The sequence below is a fragment of the Oncorhynchus mykiss genome, chromosome 9, assembly GCF_057628025.1.
Source record: "Oncorhynchus mykiss isolate SJ-2025 chromosome 9, ASM5762802v1, whole genome shotgun sequence".
NCBI lineage: Eukaryota > Metazoa > Chordata > Actinopteri > Salmoniformes > Salmonidae > Oncorhynchus > Oncorhynchus mykiss.
Genome location: NC_143030.1, coordinates 23,753,344 through 23,771,710, shown reverse-complemented (window position 1 = coordinate 23,771,710; position 18,367 = coordinate 23,753,344). Strand labels below are relative to the sequence as shown.

Genomic DNA, 18,367 nt, shown 5'->3' with positions numbered 1-18,367 from the left:
TTGGGTAAGTAGGGTATGCTAGGTTAGGTAGGGTAGGGTGGGTAAGGTACTGTCGGTTAGGTTGGGTAAGTAGGGTATGCTAGGTTAGGTAGGGTAGGGTGGGTGGGTAGGTACTGTGGTTTGGGTGGGTAGGTTAAGTCGGGTAGGTCTGGTCGGTAAGGTGACCTGACCAGGAGAGAGAAGAAGAGCTCTGTCAGTGAGAAAAGAAGAAGAGAGCTCTCTCAGTGAGAAAAGAAGAAGAGAGCTCTGTCAGAGAGAGAAGAAGAGGGCTCTGTCCGAGAGAGAAGAAGAAGAGGGGTCTGTCAGAGAGAGAAGAAGAAGAGAGCTCTCTCAGTGAGAAAAGAAGAAGAGAGCTCTGTCAGAAAGAGAAGAAGAGGGCTCTGTCAGAGAGAGAAGAAGAAGAGGGCTCTGTCAGAGAGAGAAGAAGAAGAGGGCACTGTCAGAGAGATAGAAGAGGGCTCTGTCCGAGAGAGAAGAAGAAGAGGGCTCTGTCCGAGAGAGAAGAAGAAGAGGGCTCTGTCAGAGAGAGAAGAAGAAGAGGGCTCTGTCAGAGAGAGAAGAAGAAGAGGGCTCTGTCCGAGAGAGAAGAAGAAGAGGGCTCTGTCCGAGAGAGAAGAAGAAGAGGGCTCTGTCAGAGAGAGAAGAAGAAGAGGGCACTGTTAGAGAGATAGAAGAGGGCTCTGTCAGAGAGAGAAGAAGAAGAAGAGGGCTTTGTCCGAGAGAGAAGAAGAGGGCTCTGTCAGAGAGAGATGAAGAAGAGGGCTCTGTCAGAGAGAGAAGAAGAAGAGGGATCTGTCCGAGAGAGAATATGAAGAGGGCTCTGTCAGAGAGAGAAGAAGAAGAGGACACTGTCAGAGAGATAGAAGAGGGCTCTGTCCGAGAGAGAAGAAGAAGAGGGCTCTGTCCGAGAGAGAAGAAGAAGAGGGCTCTGTCCGAGAGAGATGAAGAATAGGGCTCTGTCAGAGAAGGAAAAGAAGAGGGCTCTGTCAGAGAGAGAAGAAGAAGAGGGCTCTGTCAGAGAGAGAAGAAGAAGAGGGCTCTGTCAGAGAGAGAAGAAGAAGAGGGCTCTGTCCGAGAGAGAAGAAGAAGAGGGCTCTGTCCGAGAGAGAAGAAGAAGAGGGCTCTGTCAGAGAGAGAAGAAGAAGAGGGCACTGTTAGAGAGATAGAAGAGGGCTCTGTCAGAGAGAGAAGAAGAAGAAGAGGGCTTTGTCCGAGAGAGAAGAAGAGGGCTCTGTCAGAGAGAGATGAAGAAGAGGGCTCTGTCAGAGAGAGAAGAAGAAGAGGGATCTGTCCGAGAGAGAATATGAAGAGGGCTCTGTCAGAGAGAGAAGAAGAAGAGGACACTGTCAGAGAGATAGAAGAGGGCTCTGTCCGAGAGAGAAGAAGAAGAGGGCTCTGTCCGAGAGAGAAGAAGAAGAGGGCTCTGTCCGAGAGAGATGAAGAATAGGGCTCTGTCAGAGAAGGAAAAGAAGAGGGCTCTGTCAGAGAAGGAAAAGAAGAGGGCTCTGTCAGAGAAGGAAAAGAAGAGGGCTCTGTCAGAGAGAGATGAAGAAGAGGGCTCTGTCAGAGAAGGAAAATAAGTGGGCTCTGTCAGAGAAGGAAAAGAATAGGGCTCTGTCAGAGAAGGAAAAGAATAGGGCTCTGTCAGAGAAGGAAAAGAAGAGGGCTCTGTCAGAGAAGGAAAACAAGAGGGCTCTGTCAGATAGAGATGAAGAATAGGGCTCTGTCAGAGAAGGAAAAGAAGAGGGCTCTGTCAGAGAAGGAAAAGAAGAGGGCTCTGTCAGAGAGAGAGAAGAGGGCTCTGTTAGAGAAGGAAACTAAGTGGGCTCTGTCAGAGAAGGAAAAGAATAGGGCTCTGTCAGAGAAGGAAAAGAAGAGGGCTCTGTCAGAGAAGGAAAAGAAGAGGGCTCTGTCAGAGAGAGAGAAGAGGGCTCTGTCGGAGAGAGATGAAGAAGGGGGCTCTGTCAGGGAGAGATGAAGAATAGGGCTCTGTCAGAGAAGGAAAAGAAGAGGGCTCTGTCAGAGAAGGAAAAGAAGAGGGCTCTGTCAGAGAAGGAAAAGAAGAGGGCTCTGTCAGAGAAGGAAAAGAAGAGGGCTCTGTCAGAGAGAGAGAAGAGGGCTCTGTCATAGAGAGAGAAGAGGGCTCTGTCAGAGAGAGAGAAGGGGGCTCTGTCAGAGAGAGAAGAAGAAGAAGTCTCTGTCATAGAGAGTGTTGGAAGAAGTGTTATGATAAGTGGTTAGGGAAAGAAGGGGGAATGGTGTTCAGAATGCTCTGGTGTGTTTGTATGTGGGGGGGGGGTGGCTGTAGTGGGGGATTGAGGTGAGTGGTGTGTTTTGCATCTTAATGTGTTTGTGTGTGTGTCACGTGTGGACAGTTGAATGTATGAGTAGTATTCCTAATGTAAGACACTCAATGTTGACACTGAACGGTCATATGTAATTGTGTACATAAAATCCTGTCAATTTGTTTTGTTTCAATGTGTGGATAACTCAGATAATATTGACACGGTGATGCAGGCACTGCCTCTTACGACAGACAGTTCCTACAGCACAAACAATACGATTATATTAAGTAAGTCAACAGGCTAGTACCAAAAGTGCTATTCCAATCATGTATGTTGAATGACTGAATCCATTTATTGGATCTGTCAGGAAATGATTAACACTACATTATCAACAACCAATACCTTTACCTCAATAAGGGTTACGGTAGAGTAGAGCATCTTATTCTTTGAATCATCTTCGTCCAATGGTTTTTGTTACATAATGAATTGCTCCATTGGAAGTCTGGGATCTCTTCCTCCAATGTTCGTTGTTAATGAGAGCTCCACTCTGTGTGTGTGTGTGTGTGTGTGTGTGTGTGTGTGTGTGTGTGTGTGTGTGTGTGTGTGTGTGTGTGTGTGTGTGTGTGTGTGTGTGTGTGTGTGTGTGTGTGTGTGTGTGTGTTAACAGTGCTTTGGACTTCTGGGGATTAACGGGGCAGGAAAAACCACCACCTTCAAGATGCTGACGGGGGACATCTCCATCTCCGGAGGGGAGGCCTTCCTAAACGGATACAGGTGAGGAGGAGCCACTGGCTGTTAGCACATACACACACACACACACAAATTGAGCTCCGTACCACATCGTCGAGCGCCTTTTACATTTTTAACAATGCAGAGGGCTCCATATAGCTCCACATTGACATGATTGGTTGACTGGAGGTGGGGGCGGGGGCGGGGGCGGGAGGTCCTGTATAGACATGACTTCCTTCACATCAGCTCTGTGTTGTTCTGCCAAGTGCAAGAAGCATGAATGCCCGTATCACCGTAAATGCTCTACGGCCACTGCAGATGTCGGAATGACCATGCAGCGCATTTATGGGATAGAGCTAAGGGAGTTTTGTTAACTTTTTGGCACCCTATTCCGATATAGTGCACTACTTTTGAACAGGACCCATAGGGCTCTCGTCAAAATGAGTGCACTATGCAGTAAATAGGCTGCCATTTGGGACACAGTCCTACTCTTTCTCAGCAACTTTGGCTCTCACTCACTTTGGGTTTTGCTCTCTCCCTCTTCCTCTCTCTCCCTCTGGACTTCTCGACCTCTCTTGTACATTCTGTTTTCTCGTCCGTTTCAACTCCAGTCCTCTCATGTCCTTGTTCATTTTTTCAACGTGCTGTCTCGCACATTCCCCATTCTCTCTCTTCCACTCTCCATCTCCCACATATTTCATTCTGTTGCACACCCTCTCTCTTTCCCTCTCCCTCACTCCCACTCTTGTTTTCTGTCCCTCCTGCCACGCACAGAGACTCAGACGCACACACACACACAGAGGCTCAGGGGCACACACACACACACACACACACACACACACACACACACATACACCTAAATAAACAAACAAAAATGCCTTGTACACTCAAAAAGGGGCGTGTTCTTTCATATTTAGAGAGAAATAACATCTCCCTCTTCTCCGTATGAAGTAATCATCTCTATGGAAACGATGTAAGGCAATCGGTGGATGGATACTAGTTCACTGTGGTCTCCACTGGTTTGCGTCACCAGTTGTGTTGCCATAGTTATTCATTTATAAAAACGGATCATTTCCTTTGTGTTCAACAAAGAGATGGCGCAAAACACGCCAACGTTAATGTTGATTAATGTTGCCAGCGGTGATCTCTTGGACCTTCAGGGAAAGAAAAACAGAAGTGCGACCACCCTCTGTTTTCGCCTCATTACGTTCCTGGTAGGATGAGAGAGTGACTCTTTAAGCAGCGTGGAACAACAAATAGAGGGAAAACCTAATTCTCTCTCCAAATAAAAGAGTTTGCATTGAACCCCCAAATCTTACATTTGTTGATTGTCTGTTTCCACTCGTAAAGCCCGCAGCAAATAACCTCCACCCCCGTGAGCGATTACTTCCTACCGGCCCACTGCAGAGCTTGGTACAGCATTTTTTCAGTCCCTCCCTCCTCCAACAGATATCCAAATTGTCATGCTCCAGCTATAGTTTTACATATTGTGTAAGGCAGATTAACGAAAACTCTTTTTAGACAGGAAGCATTCCTTTGCAATGTGCAAGTTTAGCTGCCTTTTCTCTTCTTCTTTGAGACTACAGATGACAAGCAACGATATGCCCCAAAGCGCTGTTCATTTTCCACGACATACAGTGCCTTGCGAAAGTATTCGGCCCCCTTGAACTTTGCGACCTTTTGCCACATTTCAGGCTTCAAACATAAAGATATAAAACTGTATTTTTTTGTGAAGAATCAACAACAAGTGGGACACAATCATGAAGTGGAACGACATTTATTGGATATTTCAAACTTTTTTAACAAATCAAAAACTGAAAAATTGGGCGTGCAAAATTATTCAGCCCCCTTAAGTTAATACTTTGTAGCGCCACCTTTTGCTGCGATTACAGCTGTAAGTCGCTTGGGGTATGTCTCTATCAGTTTTGCACATCGAGAGACTGACATTTTTTCCCATTCCTCCTTGCAAAACAGCTCGAGCTCAATGAGGTTGGATGGAGAGCATTTGTGAACAGCAGTTTTCAGTTCTTTCCACAGATTCTCGATTGGATTCAGGTCTGGACTTTGACTTGGCCATTCTAACACCTGGATATGTTTATTTTTGAACCATTCCATTGTAGATTTTGCTTTATGTTTTGGATCATTGTCTTGTTGGAAGACAAATCTCCGTCCCAGTCTCAGGTCTTTTGTAGACTCCATCAAGTTTTCTTCCAGAATGGTCCTGTATTTGGCTCCATCCATCTTTCCATCAATTTTAACCATCTTCCCTGTCCCTGCTGAAGAAAAGCAGGCCCAAACCATGATGCTGCCACCACCATGTTTGATGGTGGGGATGGTGTGTTCAGCTGTGTTGCTTTTACGCCAAACATAACGTTTTGCATTGTTGCCAAAAAGTTCAATTTTGGTTTCATCTGACCAGAGCACCTTCTTCCACATGTTTGGTGTGTCTCCCAGGTGGCTTGTGGCAAACTTTAAACAACACTTTTTATGGATATCTTTAAGAAATGGCTTTCTTCTTGCCACTCTTCCATAAAGGCCAGATTTGTGCAATATACGACTGATTGTTGTCCTATGGACAGAGTCTCCCACCTCAGCTGTAGATCTCTGCAGTTCATCCAGAGTGATCATGGGCCTCTTGGCTGCATCTCTGATCAGTCTTTTCCTTGTATGAGCTGAAAGTTTAGAGGGACGGCCAGGTCTTGGTAGATTTGCAGTGGTCTGATACTCCTTCCATTTCAATATTATTGCTTGCACAGTGCCCCTTGGGATGTTTAAAGCTTGGGAAATCTTTTTGTATCCAAATCCGGCTTTAAACTTCTTCACAGCAGTATCTCGGACCTGCCTGGTGTGTTCCTTGTTCTTCATGATGCTCTCTGCGCTTTTAACGGACCTCTGAGACTATCACAGTGCAGGTGCATTTATACGGAGACTTGATTACACACAGGTGGATTGTATTTATCATCATTAGTCATTTAGGTCAACATTGGATCATTCAGAGATCCTCACTGAACTTCTGGAGATAGTTTTCTGCACTGAAAGTAAAGGGGCTGAATAATTTTGCACGCCCAATTTTTCAGTTTTTGATTTGTTAAAAAAGTTTGAAATATACAATAAATGTCGTTCCACTTCATGATTGTGTCCCACTTGTTGTTGATTCTTCACAAAAAAATACAGTTTTATATCTTTATGTTTGAAGCCTGCAATGTGGCAAAAGGTCTCAAAGTTCAAGGGGGCCAAATACTTTCGCAAGGCACTGTATATTGTTTGTCGAAAAAAGTCACCTGGGCCCAAGAATACATAATGCAAATTAAACTCCTGCTTTGTTCCTCATGTTTGGCTCCAGACAACGTGTGGAAAGCGGAGAGTTTTCTTAACCAAAGTGGTGATATTTATTCTGGTAATGGATCAACGTGTTCCGTGAGGGCCTTTTCTTTTCACGCAGCCTCTGTGAGATACACTATACAGAGCACTTGTCATACACACTACGTCTTTGACCTCCAGAAAACCAAATTGATTTCCAAAATGTAAATGTAGTATAATGGTAATATTTTCTCTCTGAAAACGACAGTATTACCCAAGTGGTGAGTTTTTGAAAAGGGGAATTATTTGAATCGGTGGATGTAAGACAGTACCTACTGTCTAGGGATGATGGTGACGACACAGTTGGATCACTCATCTTCATTATCACTATCTTCATCATGGAAATGGTGTTATTGTCGATTATGTCGATGATGCTGTCGAGTTATCCTAATCATTACCGTATGTGCCTGAGTGTATGTTCCATGATGCTCCTCCTCAGCATACGGACAGAGATGAGGGACGTTCACCAGAACATGGGCTACTGCCCGCAGTTTGACGCCCTCAACGACCTTCTCACCGGACGAGAGCACCTGGAGTTCTACGCCAGACTACGAGGCGTACCGGAGAAAGAAGTCCCCATGGTAACATTTCCCCTTGTCTGATCTGAATTATGTAATTTCCTGTTCTTGCACGACGCAACACCATTTGATTCCTAAGGTATACAGTTGTCATGATGACGGACGAGAGCAAAGAACTTCATATCCTTTCAGACATTTCTTCCCCCCCATACAATACCTGCACTTCCAACCGTAAAAGAAAGTGCAGACATAGACAGCACACTGCGCTTGGTCAAAGTGATGAATAACTTCTGAAGTCGAAGACCTATGTAATACATAAGGTTCTGGTTAGAGGAGCTGGACACGGGTAATTCCTTTACATTATTCACCAGCATGCCTAGCAGTGTGGCCGCCCCACCATGGGCCCCCAGTTTCTCCACAGCCCCCTCAGCAACAATAAGATCAAAAGAAAGTTGGCTGGTCAACTTGCCAGTGGCCTCAGCCTCAGGCCCAGGCGCCCAGGCCTTTGATCTCACAAGGTCTGGGATCTCGCCAAGGGACCCAGTTTCTCTGGTCTCTGTTCCGTTGGGTCTGCTGAGTTGTGCTTTGTGGTGGCCATTTTGGCTCCAGGGAGAGCCCCGGGGAGCTGGTGTCATTTCCACATCATTAGTCCACCAACATGTCAATATAGGGTGTAAATGAATGTCTGGATGGTTGGAATGAAAACATGCCCGCATACAATACATTTGGTTGGGGGTACCTGAGGATAGGGATTGGAGAATCGCTAGGGGGATGAATACTGGATAAGTTCCTGCTGGCTAGTACTATTTCTTAGCTTGTGATGTGGCCCAGAAACCCACAGTGCAGCATATCAGCCTTGAAAAAGGTCCTGTGGCGATGCCAACCATCATGCATGCATATGTCTCATGCCAGGGGAAAGGAAGAGAGGGAGGGTGTGAGAACAGAATGCCAGCACTAGACAGCCCAAACCAAATTGGATTGTTGTGCTACTGTCACAGAAATACAATTTGTAATTATATATTTAAATGTTTTCTCGGGTTGTGTTTTCGTTATTAGGTGGCAGAGTGGGGCATCCAGAAGCTAGGCCTGGTCAAATACTCCAACAAGTCAGCCGGTACCTACAGTGGAGGGAACAAACGCAAGCTCTCCACCGCCATGGCTTTGATTGGCTGTCCTCCTGTGGTCTTCCTGGTAAGATGATTGGCTCAGTTCAAAACACAGCCTTATTATTGCCTTATGACAATGTTATGAACACCTTTTGAGATCATTGATATGACACTATTGATATGGGTCTATGATAAACGCCTACTAGCTGTATTTACACTTTAAGATCTTTTACAGATCACATCCCATATTATGGTTCAATTTATATTACTGAAGTTCTGTCCTGAGCAGTGATTAAGCTTTCAGTGAGGGCAGAAAAAATGTATGCAACATTTTCTTCATCTTTTTTTCGGGGTACAAGAATATCACTTTTGATATAACTCCAAAATGCTTTAGCCAACTAACACTAGATTGGATTCCACTTTGGTTCCTTGTACAGCGAAGAGGAGAGAGAACCAATTAGAGCAGGGGTGTCAAAGTCAAATGGACGGAGGGCCAAATAAAAAAATCAGCTACAAGACGAGGGCCGGACTGTTCGAATGTTCATTGAAAAATTTTTAAATGACGCATATAGTCTAGTGAACCTAATTGAACCTACTGAAAACCTAACAAATATATTACAATATGATCAGATAAATAAAGCAATATTTTCTTATGGCTCTGTCAGTAATCTTTAATTTTCAACAGACACAAAAGACAAATTTCCTTTATATAAATATCCCCATAACATGAACATTAAATGAAAGAAACCGGTATTCAAGGCACCATCAGTAGACTATATTTTCTATTTTAGCAAAAGTGGGCTAAATTTACTTCAAAGAAAAAACAATAATAGCAATTTTCTATCATCCACTCAACTGAAATATTTTTAAAATATAATTGGATTGAAATACAAAAAAATAAAGTGCAAAAATCTATTAATCAAAAACAACACTTTGTTTAAGGAGAAGTAACATGCAGTGAAAACAAATATTAAATTTTAACTTTTAAACTTGAACTGAGTAAAAACTCTAAATATGTGATTGCACAGTAATGTTCACTTGTTTGAGGTTGAGGGTGATACTTGGTGGTGTCCCATCTTTTCCACAAGTTCATCAATGTTCGGGGTAAGGCTCTGAGCTGAAGAAATCCTCAGAATTGAGTGGAGGTGTTCAGCAGTAAGTCGACTTCTGTGTGATGTTTTGTTCAGGTTCATCAAAGAAAACAGTTGTTCACACAGGTATGTGCTGCCAAACATAGACAACGTTTGAGCAGCCTGGATGCGCAGCTGGGGCATTGTGCCGGGGAGGAAACGGGCGAACTCCGCAGCACCCACTGCCGCATATTTTGCCCTCAGTGCATCATTGCATTGGAGGTCAATCAACTCCATTTGGAGGTTTGGTGGTGAGCTTTCCACGTCAACAGCAAATGGGTTACCGAGCAGTTCCAACCTGCTTTTTTGTGCTTCAAAGTCAGCAAATCGGCGTCGAAAGTCAGCGGCAAGCATACCTATTTTATCAGCCAACTGTGTGCTCGGGAACGCACTGGTAGAGAGCTTCTCTTTCATGGTCTGGCAGCTGGGAAAGTGGCTCAAATTTTCTTTCCGCATCTGCGTCTCCCACAGAGTCAGTTTGGTTTTAAATGCCTTCACTGTACTGTACATATCAGAGATGACACGATCCCGACCCTGCAGCTGCAAGTTTATTGCATTCAGATGACTCGTAATGTCACACAGAAAAGCCATTTCACACAGAAACATTTCGTCTCGGAGTTGTGTTGTGTCTTTCCCTTTGCTGTCCAAGAACAGACAAATCTCCTCACGAAGCTCGAAACATCTTTGAAGCACCTTTCCCTGGCTTAGCCATCGCACCTCTGTGTGATAAGGCAAATCACCATGCTCCGTTTCTAACTCCGTCAGAAATGCCTTGAACTGGCGGTGATTCAAACCTTTGGCTCTGATAAAGTTAACTGTGCGCGTGATGATGCTCATTACATGCTCCATTTTCAAGGCTTTACCGCACAACGCTTCCTGGTGTATGATACAATGATAAGCTGTCAGCTCACCTGTCGCGTTTTCCTCTTGCATCTTTTCCCGTATCTTCGCCACCAGTCCGCTCCTGTGTCCACACATCGCAGGTGCTCCGTCGGTTGTCAAACCCACGAGTTTTTCCCAAGGCAGCTCCATCTCATTTACACATCTTGACACCTCTTCATACAAATCATGCCCCGTAGTTGTGCCATGCATAGGACGTAAAGCCAAAAACTCCTCTGTCACGCTTAGGTTGGAGTCCACTCCGCGGATGAAAATTGACAACTGGGCAATGTCAGAAATGTCGGTGCTCTCATCCACAGCCAAGGAATATGCAATAAAATCTTTTCCCTTTTTCACAAGCTGCTCTTTTAGATTGATGGACAACTGGTCTACTCTCTCGGCAATGGTGTTTCTGCTCAGACTCACATTTAAAAAGAGTTGCCTTTTTTCTGGGCAAACTTCGTCACAAACTTTAATCATGCAGTTTTTGATGAAATCCCCCTCCGTAAATGGCCGGGCTGATTTAGCGATCTCTTCTGCCAAAATAAAACTGGCCTTGACAGCAGCCTGGCCTTGTGATTTGGCTTTTTTGAACAGAGCCTGTCGAGATTTGAGGCCTCGTTTTAATTCCTCTGCCTTTTGTAGCCTTTGTTCCATGTCCATATTCTTGTTTTTGTCCGCGTGTTTCGTTTCATAATGTCGTCTCAGATTATACTCTTTCAGTACCGCCACACTTTCTCCACACAGAAGACACACAGGTTTTCCAGCTACCTTCGTGAACATATACTCCGACTCCCACCTTGTTTGAAACCCCCGGTTCTCAGTATCCACCTTCCGTTTTGCCATTTTTGATGGGTATCTGAAAGTTAATTTTACTGTGATGCTGACGACTGCTGTGCCAATAAATATTGAAATGAAGCAGCCTACTGCTCGGTGCGTCACCTTTGCATTGTGGGAAATGTAGTATTGGTGCGTGTAAAAGATCTGCGGGCTGCCGGCTTGCTGCGGGCCGGTTCTAATAATAAATCAAGATCATCCCAGGGGCCGTAAAAAACCTTCTTGCGGGCCGGATGTGGCCCGCGGGCCTTGACTCTGACATATGTGAATTAGAGGATGTATGCCTGCTTGACAACATAACAAATCCTGGATTCAACTTAGAAATTGTTAATGAATTTCCTTGGGGATTATAAGTCAATTACTAGTAGAGGAAAAAAAAGGGGGCTGTATTTCAGTCGCATCGCCATCCGGTCACGTTTTAATTCACTTTTCAGAGTCCACCCAATCTCGTTTGGAAATTTAAAGTGTACGAAACGCTGTTTGCAGGAATTAAAGCCTTATACTGGGATTGGTTTGAACAGGGAGAGTCGGTGGCTATATGCTAGCTAAGCGTTTCTCACAGAAAGAAAATGGCATCTTAATCAAAGTGTGTTCCTTAATTAACTGACTTTGTAAAGCAGGCTGGTCATGGAGAGGGTTGAACAAGTAATATAATGGCATAGCCTCATTAGGAGGGACCAACTTTGGGACCTGCCAAGTCACTTCAAAATCTTACTGATTCCATGAAAATACCATCACTAAAATATTGCACCCACACGCCTGATTAGGCAAATGTAATGTTTACTATTATACCACTAAAGTATTAAGTAATTCATCCATCCATCCTACCCACCCATTAATTAATTCATGAATTCAGCAAGACAGTCAGTCATGACATAGGAAATCCTTCAGATCCCTTGTAATGCTGTTTAATGTTACATGTGAGGTACCAGTCAAAAGTTTGGACACACCTACTCATTCAAGGTTTTTTCTTTATTTGTATGATTTTCTACATTGTAGAATAATAGTGAAGACATCAAAACTATGAAAAATCGAATTTATTTATATAGCCCTTCTTACATCAGCTGATATCTGAAAGTGCTGAACAGAAACTCAGCCTAAAACCCCAAACAGCAAGCAATGCAGGTGTAGGAGCACGGTGGCTTGGAAAAACTACCTAGAAAGGCCAAAACCTAGGAAGAAACCTAGAGAGGAACCAGGCTATGAGGGGTGGCCAGTCCTCTTCTGGCTGTGCCGGGTGGAGATTATAACAGAACATGGCCAAGATGTTCAAATGTTCATAAATGACCAGCATGGTCAGATAATAATAATCACAGTAGTTGTCGAGGGTGCAGAAAGTCAGCACCTCAGGAGTAAATGTCAGTTGGCTTTTCATAGCCGATCATTAAGAATATCTCTACCGCTCCTTCTGTCTCTAGAGAGTTGAAAACAGCAGGTCTGGGACAGGTAGCACGTCCGGTGAACAGGTCAGAGTTCCATAGCCTCAGGCAGAACAGTTGAAACTGGAGCAGCAGCACGGCCAGGTGGACTGGGGATAGCAAGGAGTCATCATGCCAGGTAGTCCTGAGGCATGATCCTAGGGCTCTGGTCCTCCGAGAGAGAGAAAGAAAGAGATAATTAGAGAGAGTATACTTAAATTCACACAGGACACTGGATAAGACAGGAGAAGTGCTCCAGATATAACTGACTGACCCTAAGCTACTGCAGCATAAATACTGAAGGCTGAGACAGGAGGGTTCAAGAGACACTGTGGCCCCATCCGATGATACCCCCGGACAGGGCCAAACAGGCAGGATATAACCCCACCCACTTTGCCAAAGCACAGCCCCCACACCACTGGAGGGATATCTTCAACCACCAACTTACCATCCTGAGACAAGGCTTAGTATAGCCCACAAAGATCTCCGCCACGGAACAACCCAAGGGGAGGTGCCAACCCAGACAGGAAGATCACGTCAGTGACTCAACCCACTCAAGTGACACACCCCTCCTAGGGACGGCATGGAAGAGCACCAGTAAGCCAGTGACTCAGCCCCTGTTTTAGGGTTAGAGGCAGAGAATCCCAGTGGAGAGAGGGGAAACGGCCAGGCAGAGACAGCAAGGGCGGTTTACTGCTCCAGAGCCTTTCCGTTCACCTTCACACTCCTGGGCCAGACTACACTCAATCATTTGACCCACTGAAGAGATGAGTCTTCAGTAAAGACTTAAAGGTTGAGACCGAGTCTGTGTCTCTCAAATGGTTAGGCAGACCATTCCATAAAAATGTAGCTCTATAGGAGAAAGCCCTACCCCCAGCAGTTTGCTTAGAATTTAGGAGGCCTGCGTCTTGTGACCGTAGCGTATGTGTAGGTATGGTCAGCAGGACCAAATCGGAAAGCTAGGTAGGAGCAAGCCCATGTAATGCTTTGTAGGTTAGCAGTAAAACCTTGCAATCAGCCCTTGCCTTAACAGGAAGCCAGTGTAGGGACGCTAGCACTATAGTATGATCAGATTTTTTGGTTCTAGTCAGGATTCAAGCAGCCGTATTTAGCAAATAACACATGGAATCATGTAGTAACCAAAAAAGTGTTAAATAAATCAAAGATATTTTATTTTCTTTGAAGTAGCCACCCTTTGCCTTGATGACAGCTTTGCACACTCTTGCCATTCTCTCAACCAGCATCATGAGGAATGCTTTACCAACAGTCTTGAAGGAGTTCCCACATATGCTGAGCTCTTGTTGGCTGCTCTTCCTTCACTCTGCGGTCCAACTCATCCCAAATCATCTCAATTGGGTTGAGGTTGGGGATTGTGGAGGCCAGGTCATCTGATGCAGCACTCCTTTACTCTCCTTATTAGTCAAATAGCCCTTACACAGCCTGGAGATGTGTTTTGGGTCATTGTCCTGTTGAAAAACAAATGAGCGTAGTAGACATGCTGGTTAAGTGTGCCTTGAATTCTAAATAAATCCCAGACAGTGTCACCAGCAAGCACTCCACACCATCACACCTCCTCCTCCATGCTTCACGGTGGGAACTACACGTGTAGAGATCATCCGTTCACCTACTCTGTATCTCACAAGACACAGCGGTTGGAACAAACATCTCAAATTTGGACTCATCAGACCAAAGGACAGATTCCCCCCAGTCTAATGATGACTGCTTGTGTTTCTTGGCCCAAGCAAATCGCTTCCTAATATTGTGTCTTTTAGTAGTGGTTTCTTTGCAGTAATTCGACCATGAAGGCCTGATTCATACAGTCTCCTCTGAACAGTTGATGTTGAGATGTCTGTTATTTGAACTCTGAGAAGCATTTATTTGAGCTGCAATCTGAGGCTGGTAACGCTAATGAATTTATCCTCTGCAGCAGAGGTAACTCTGCGTCTTACTTTCCTGTGGCTGTCCTCATGAGAACCAGTTTCATCATAGCGCTTGAAGGATTTTTCAACTGCACTTAAAACCCTATTAAAGTTCTGGAAATGTTCCGTATTGACTGACCTTCATGTCTTAAAGTAATGATGCACTGTTGTTTCTCTTTGCTTATTTGAGCTGTTCTTGCCATGATATGGACTTTGCCCTATATTTGGTAAAAGACCTTCTGTATAACACCCCTACCTTGTCACAACACAACTGATTGGCTGAAACGCATTATGAATGAAAGAAATTCCACAAATTAACTTTTAACAAAGCACACCTCTTAATTGAAATGCATTCCAGGTGACTACCTCATGAAGCTGGTTGAGAGAATGCCAAGAGTGTGCAAAGCTGTCATCAAGGCGAAGAGTGGCTACTTTGAAGAATCAAAAAAAAAAAGATTTGTTTAACACTTTTTTGGTTACTACATGATTCCATATGTGTTATTTCATAGTTTTGATGTCTTCACTATTATTCTGCAATGTCGAAAATAGTACAAATAAAGAAAAACCCTTGAATGCGTAGGTGTGTCCAAACTTTTGACTGGTACTGTATGTACATCATGTAGCTTACCTACCTACACAAGATCCTCTATTTCATATTCCAACAGAGTGCAGAAGCTCGTGTTCATTCAGACAGATAGTTCACTTGCAGTTGTTTGGTAACCCTGGCTCGTAACTTTGAGACAGACGGATAATGTAGTGTTAGCGTGAGTTTCCATTTGTGTGGCAGGTAGAACACTGAGTCTTGCTTGGTTGCCTTAAGGCACCGCCATGTCGGCTTTGCACAGGGACACCGTCAGCATGGTGATGGAGATCCCTGGTGGGATTTGGGGGATTCTGGCAGTGTAGGAGCGAGGCTGGAGCACAGGCAATGGACTGAGTCCTGTCTCTCTCTAATCGTCCATGGACAGACTAGCCCGGGGAGAGAGAAAGGGAATGGGGAATGAGAAAGTGTGTGCGCCCGCGCATATTGCATTCACAATGTCTGTAAGAGAGAAGTCCCCTGGGAATTTGTTTGGCTGGGTCTGAAAGTGCCTGATGCCCTCGGCTCTCCCCATGTAGCCTCCCCAATTCCAAAGCTCCTCTACACTGCTTTGATTCCACTGGTTAGTGTTGGTAGCAGAAGCCTTTGAAACATTAAGTGTGCTTTCATGTCTAAATGTAGTCCTCTTCCAACTGGAAGGGGCATATCAGTCTAGTGTCAGCAGCATAATGCTGTGAGATGTCAAAGTTTGGGGCTACAGGGATATGAGACCTTAGGAACACATTCTGAGGGTTAAAGGCACAATCTGTCATTTCAACAGCCTACCATGCCATTAAGAATCAATTGTATATTATTAATCACTATTGACTAAAATAGAATATTACAGATTTAGCATTTAAAGGGGATTGTACTAATGGACTAATGAACAAAATACCCAAATACAATTTTTTTTTAATGGACAATCCTTTTAAGCTTAGATCATCTGTCTATGGATCTGGAACATTTAAGTAAGATTGAGATCATTTGAATGGAGAATAAGAGCAGAGATGTGAAATGATGTGATAACATTGGGATAACATAAAACATAATGGAGGTCAAACGTTGAGGGAACGCTTTTTGTCCCGTTACTGTAGGATGAGCCAACAACAGGGATGGACCCCAAAGCCAGACGCTTCCTGTGGGACTGCATCCTGAGTGTCATCAAAGAGGGACGCTCAGTCATCCTAACATCACACAGGTATGTTCTCTTACTGTTTTAAGGCACCTCTCAAGTTAGATTTGGGAGTGTGACTCTAATTTGCGACTTCCTGTAAGTTGGTCCTTTAAGCTCTTGGATCTGAGTTCAGAGTTAATATGTGCAAATGTATGTATACACAATTATAGTGAATGGGCCAGGTGGAGTGGATAATGGTGCAATTACCAATATGACACACTGTAACTCAAACTAAGAAATCCAGGAACTAAAAACAAACAACGAGATGGATAGTACTTCACTACCCTCATGTTTATTCATGACTCCATTGTGTTCTCTCTCCAAACTGCAATATTGTTTTTAAATCTTTAACTTCTTATGGAAGCGGGTGATACGAAAAAGGTTGTACGGTTTAGTTTGTGAATCCATTATCACCATTCCATATTGTGTTATTTTTCTGAGAACAAAGTACATTTGTTGTATTAGTGATAGCTGGTACACAGCTCAGTTGCGTCCAATCGTCCATATTGCAACCAGGTGCTTTTGTTGGTCAAGCGGCGCATTTGCCAGGTTTTACATGATCATAATACTAATTGCTCCATCCCTCAGCAAAGCTATACAAAGCCTCCGCCTCAGCAAGAAATGAACCGGGCTGCATCCAGAATGGCAGCTGAAACACAAAACAAAAATGTACAGATGTTCGACTCCGCTCCCCCTAATTAAGCTAGGGCTGTCAAAGGAGAGGTCCTAAAAGGATCACCAGAGCCCGGGAGCCAAACATCCTGCTCTCTGGACCTGAACCAGGCATGAAAAATTAGACCCTCATCTCATGCTTCACGAACAGCGTGAAGCGAATCCCAGCTAAAATAATTATTCAGCTGAAAGTTGTCCATTTGCTGCTGTATTTACCACAAAGCTGGAATGTGGATGCGGCATGCATATTTCAAAGACAGGCCAGATGTGTCTTGTTTTTTCTTCAAAGAAGGAAAAAGACAGTACTTGAACATTGGTCATGAATTTTACGGGCAGTGTATTCCAATAGGATCCTTCTTACTGTGTGGAATAGAGTCGACTTTATTCTGGTAACTTTCATGGAAATATATACAATATATAAACAAGTAAGCCTTGATTTGGCAGTTAGCATTCTCAAACACACTTTCCCACAGATGACTCAGTTGTTTGGAATGTTCTTAGGTATTACTATGGGCCTACAGGAACAGTATGTGTGACCCACCACCTGGATTCGGTCCTACGTAGCAACATTATACCAGTGTTTTTTATATTGGATAAAAGTAGAGACTCAGAGATGGTATGTCATACACTGCATTTGAGGAACAATAAGACATTGAAAGCTGATAAACTCGTAACCCCACTTTTGAGAAAATGGCCCTTGAATGTTTTGGTACCTACTGGGAGAGCTCTTCTTTGTCTACACCCATTCAGCATCGTTCACACCCTCTTAAGCCTTAGCCCCACCCACCTCTTTAAGGATTCACGTGAGGCCATGTGCTGAACAGAGTGAGTAGTGTAGTAAACAACCAAAGATTTCAAGACTAAAAGTAGTAAAAGTAGTAGCCTACAATTAGGAAAAACTCCAGGTAAAAATACACTTTATCTAGTCTTTGGCCTATATCTTAATCTGACTTTTGTACAGGTCATGTTGTTCTTCACATTGCCACTTCTGGTAAACACACACTAATATCAAATACATTCTAAGTTGATTTGTCACATGCATAGGATGCTGAAGGTTTTGACCGTATAATGAAATGATTACTTGCATATTATCGTAGCAATATCAACAACTGTTATAATTATTAGACGATGCTTACCCAGACACACTTGTCTAAATTGATGAGTTATGTGAAAAAAATATTATAAACACCCCCCAGCCACATCTATCTAAGTGGATGGGTCACTATTGTCTAGACATACACACATAATACTTTAGATGGCCGTAATCACCCCTAGACACACCTGGCTAATTTGATAGTTCATGTAATCAACTGGAGAAGTGGAGTCTTTTCTTTAGACATGTAGCTAGGTAGCAAAAACATTGAACTGGCATGATCCCAACTCATACTACTACCAATACAATACTACCAATACAAATGGATTGTCATAGCTATAGTATGAATCTGTAGGTAGCTAGAGCTAACCAATTAGGTTCAATGGTAGCTAGCTAACATTAGGCTATAAATAGCAATGCAAATAGTTTTCTGATTTGAATAAAATTACTACACAGATCGTACACATAATGTTAGCTAGTGAGCCAGCAACAGTACACTTTAACTTGCAATGAAAACAACGTTCTGACAAAAGTTAGAAACCTATAGTATCTGAATATGTAGCTAGACTCTTACCCGTATACATGGATGAACGCTTCACGGCAGTCTGGGAACCATTTAACTCCATTTTGGTTTGTAGCTGCATCTTGTTTGGCCAGCGTTGTGTCA

The 18,367-nt window shown here is 43.8% G+C and overlaps 1 protein-coding gene across 3 annotated transcripts in view; it reads left to right on the top strand.

Moving 5' to 3' along the window:
• Positions 1-18,367, top strand: part of LOC110531729 (phospholipid-transporting ATPase ABCA1) — a 246,423-nt gene that overhangs the window by 203,333 nt on the left and 24,723 nt on the right. For all 3 annotated transcript variants that reach the window (XM_021615071.3, XM_090183773.1, XM_021615072.3), the window contains exons 44-47: positions 2,953-3,059; positions 6,814-6,955; positions 7,949-8,083; positions 15,856-15,959. In XM_021615071.3, coding sequence (XP_021470746.3) covers positions 2,953-3,059; positions 6,814-6,955; positions 7,949-8,083; positions 15,856-15,959 — 488 coding nt within the window. The remainder of the gene's footprint in view (positions 1-2,952; positions 3,060-6,813; positions 6,956-7,948; positions 8,084-15,855; positions 15,960-18,367) is intronic.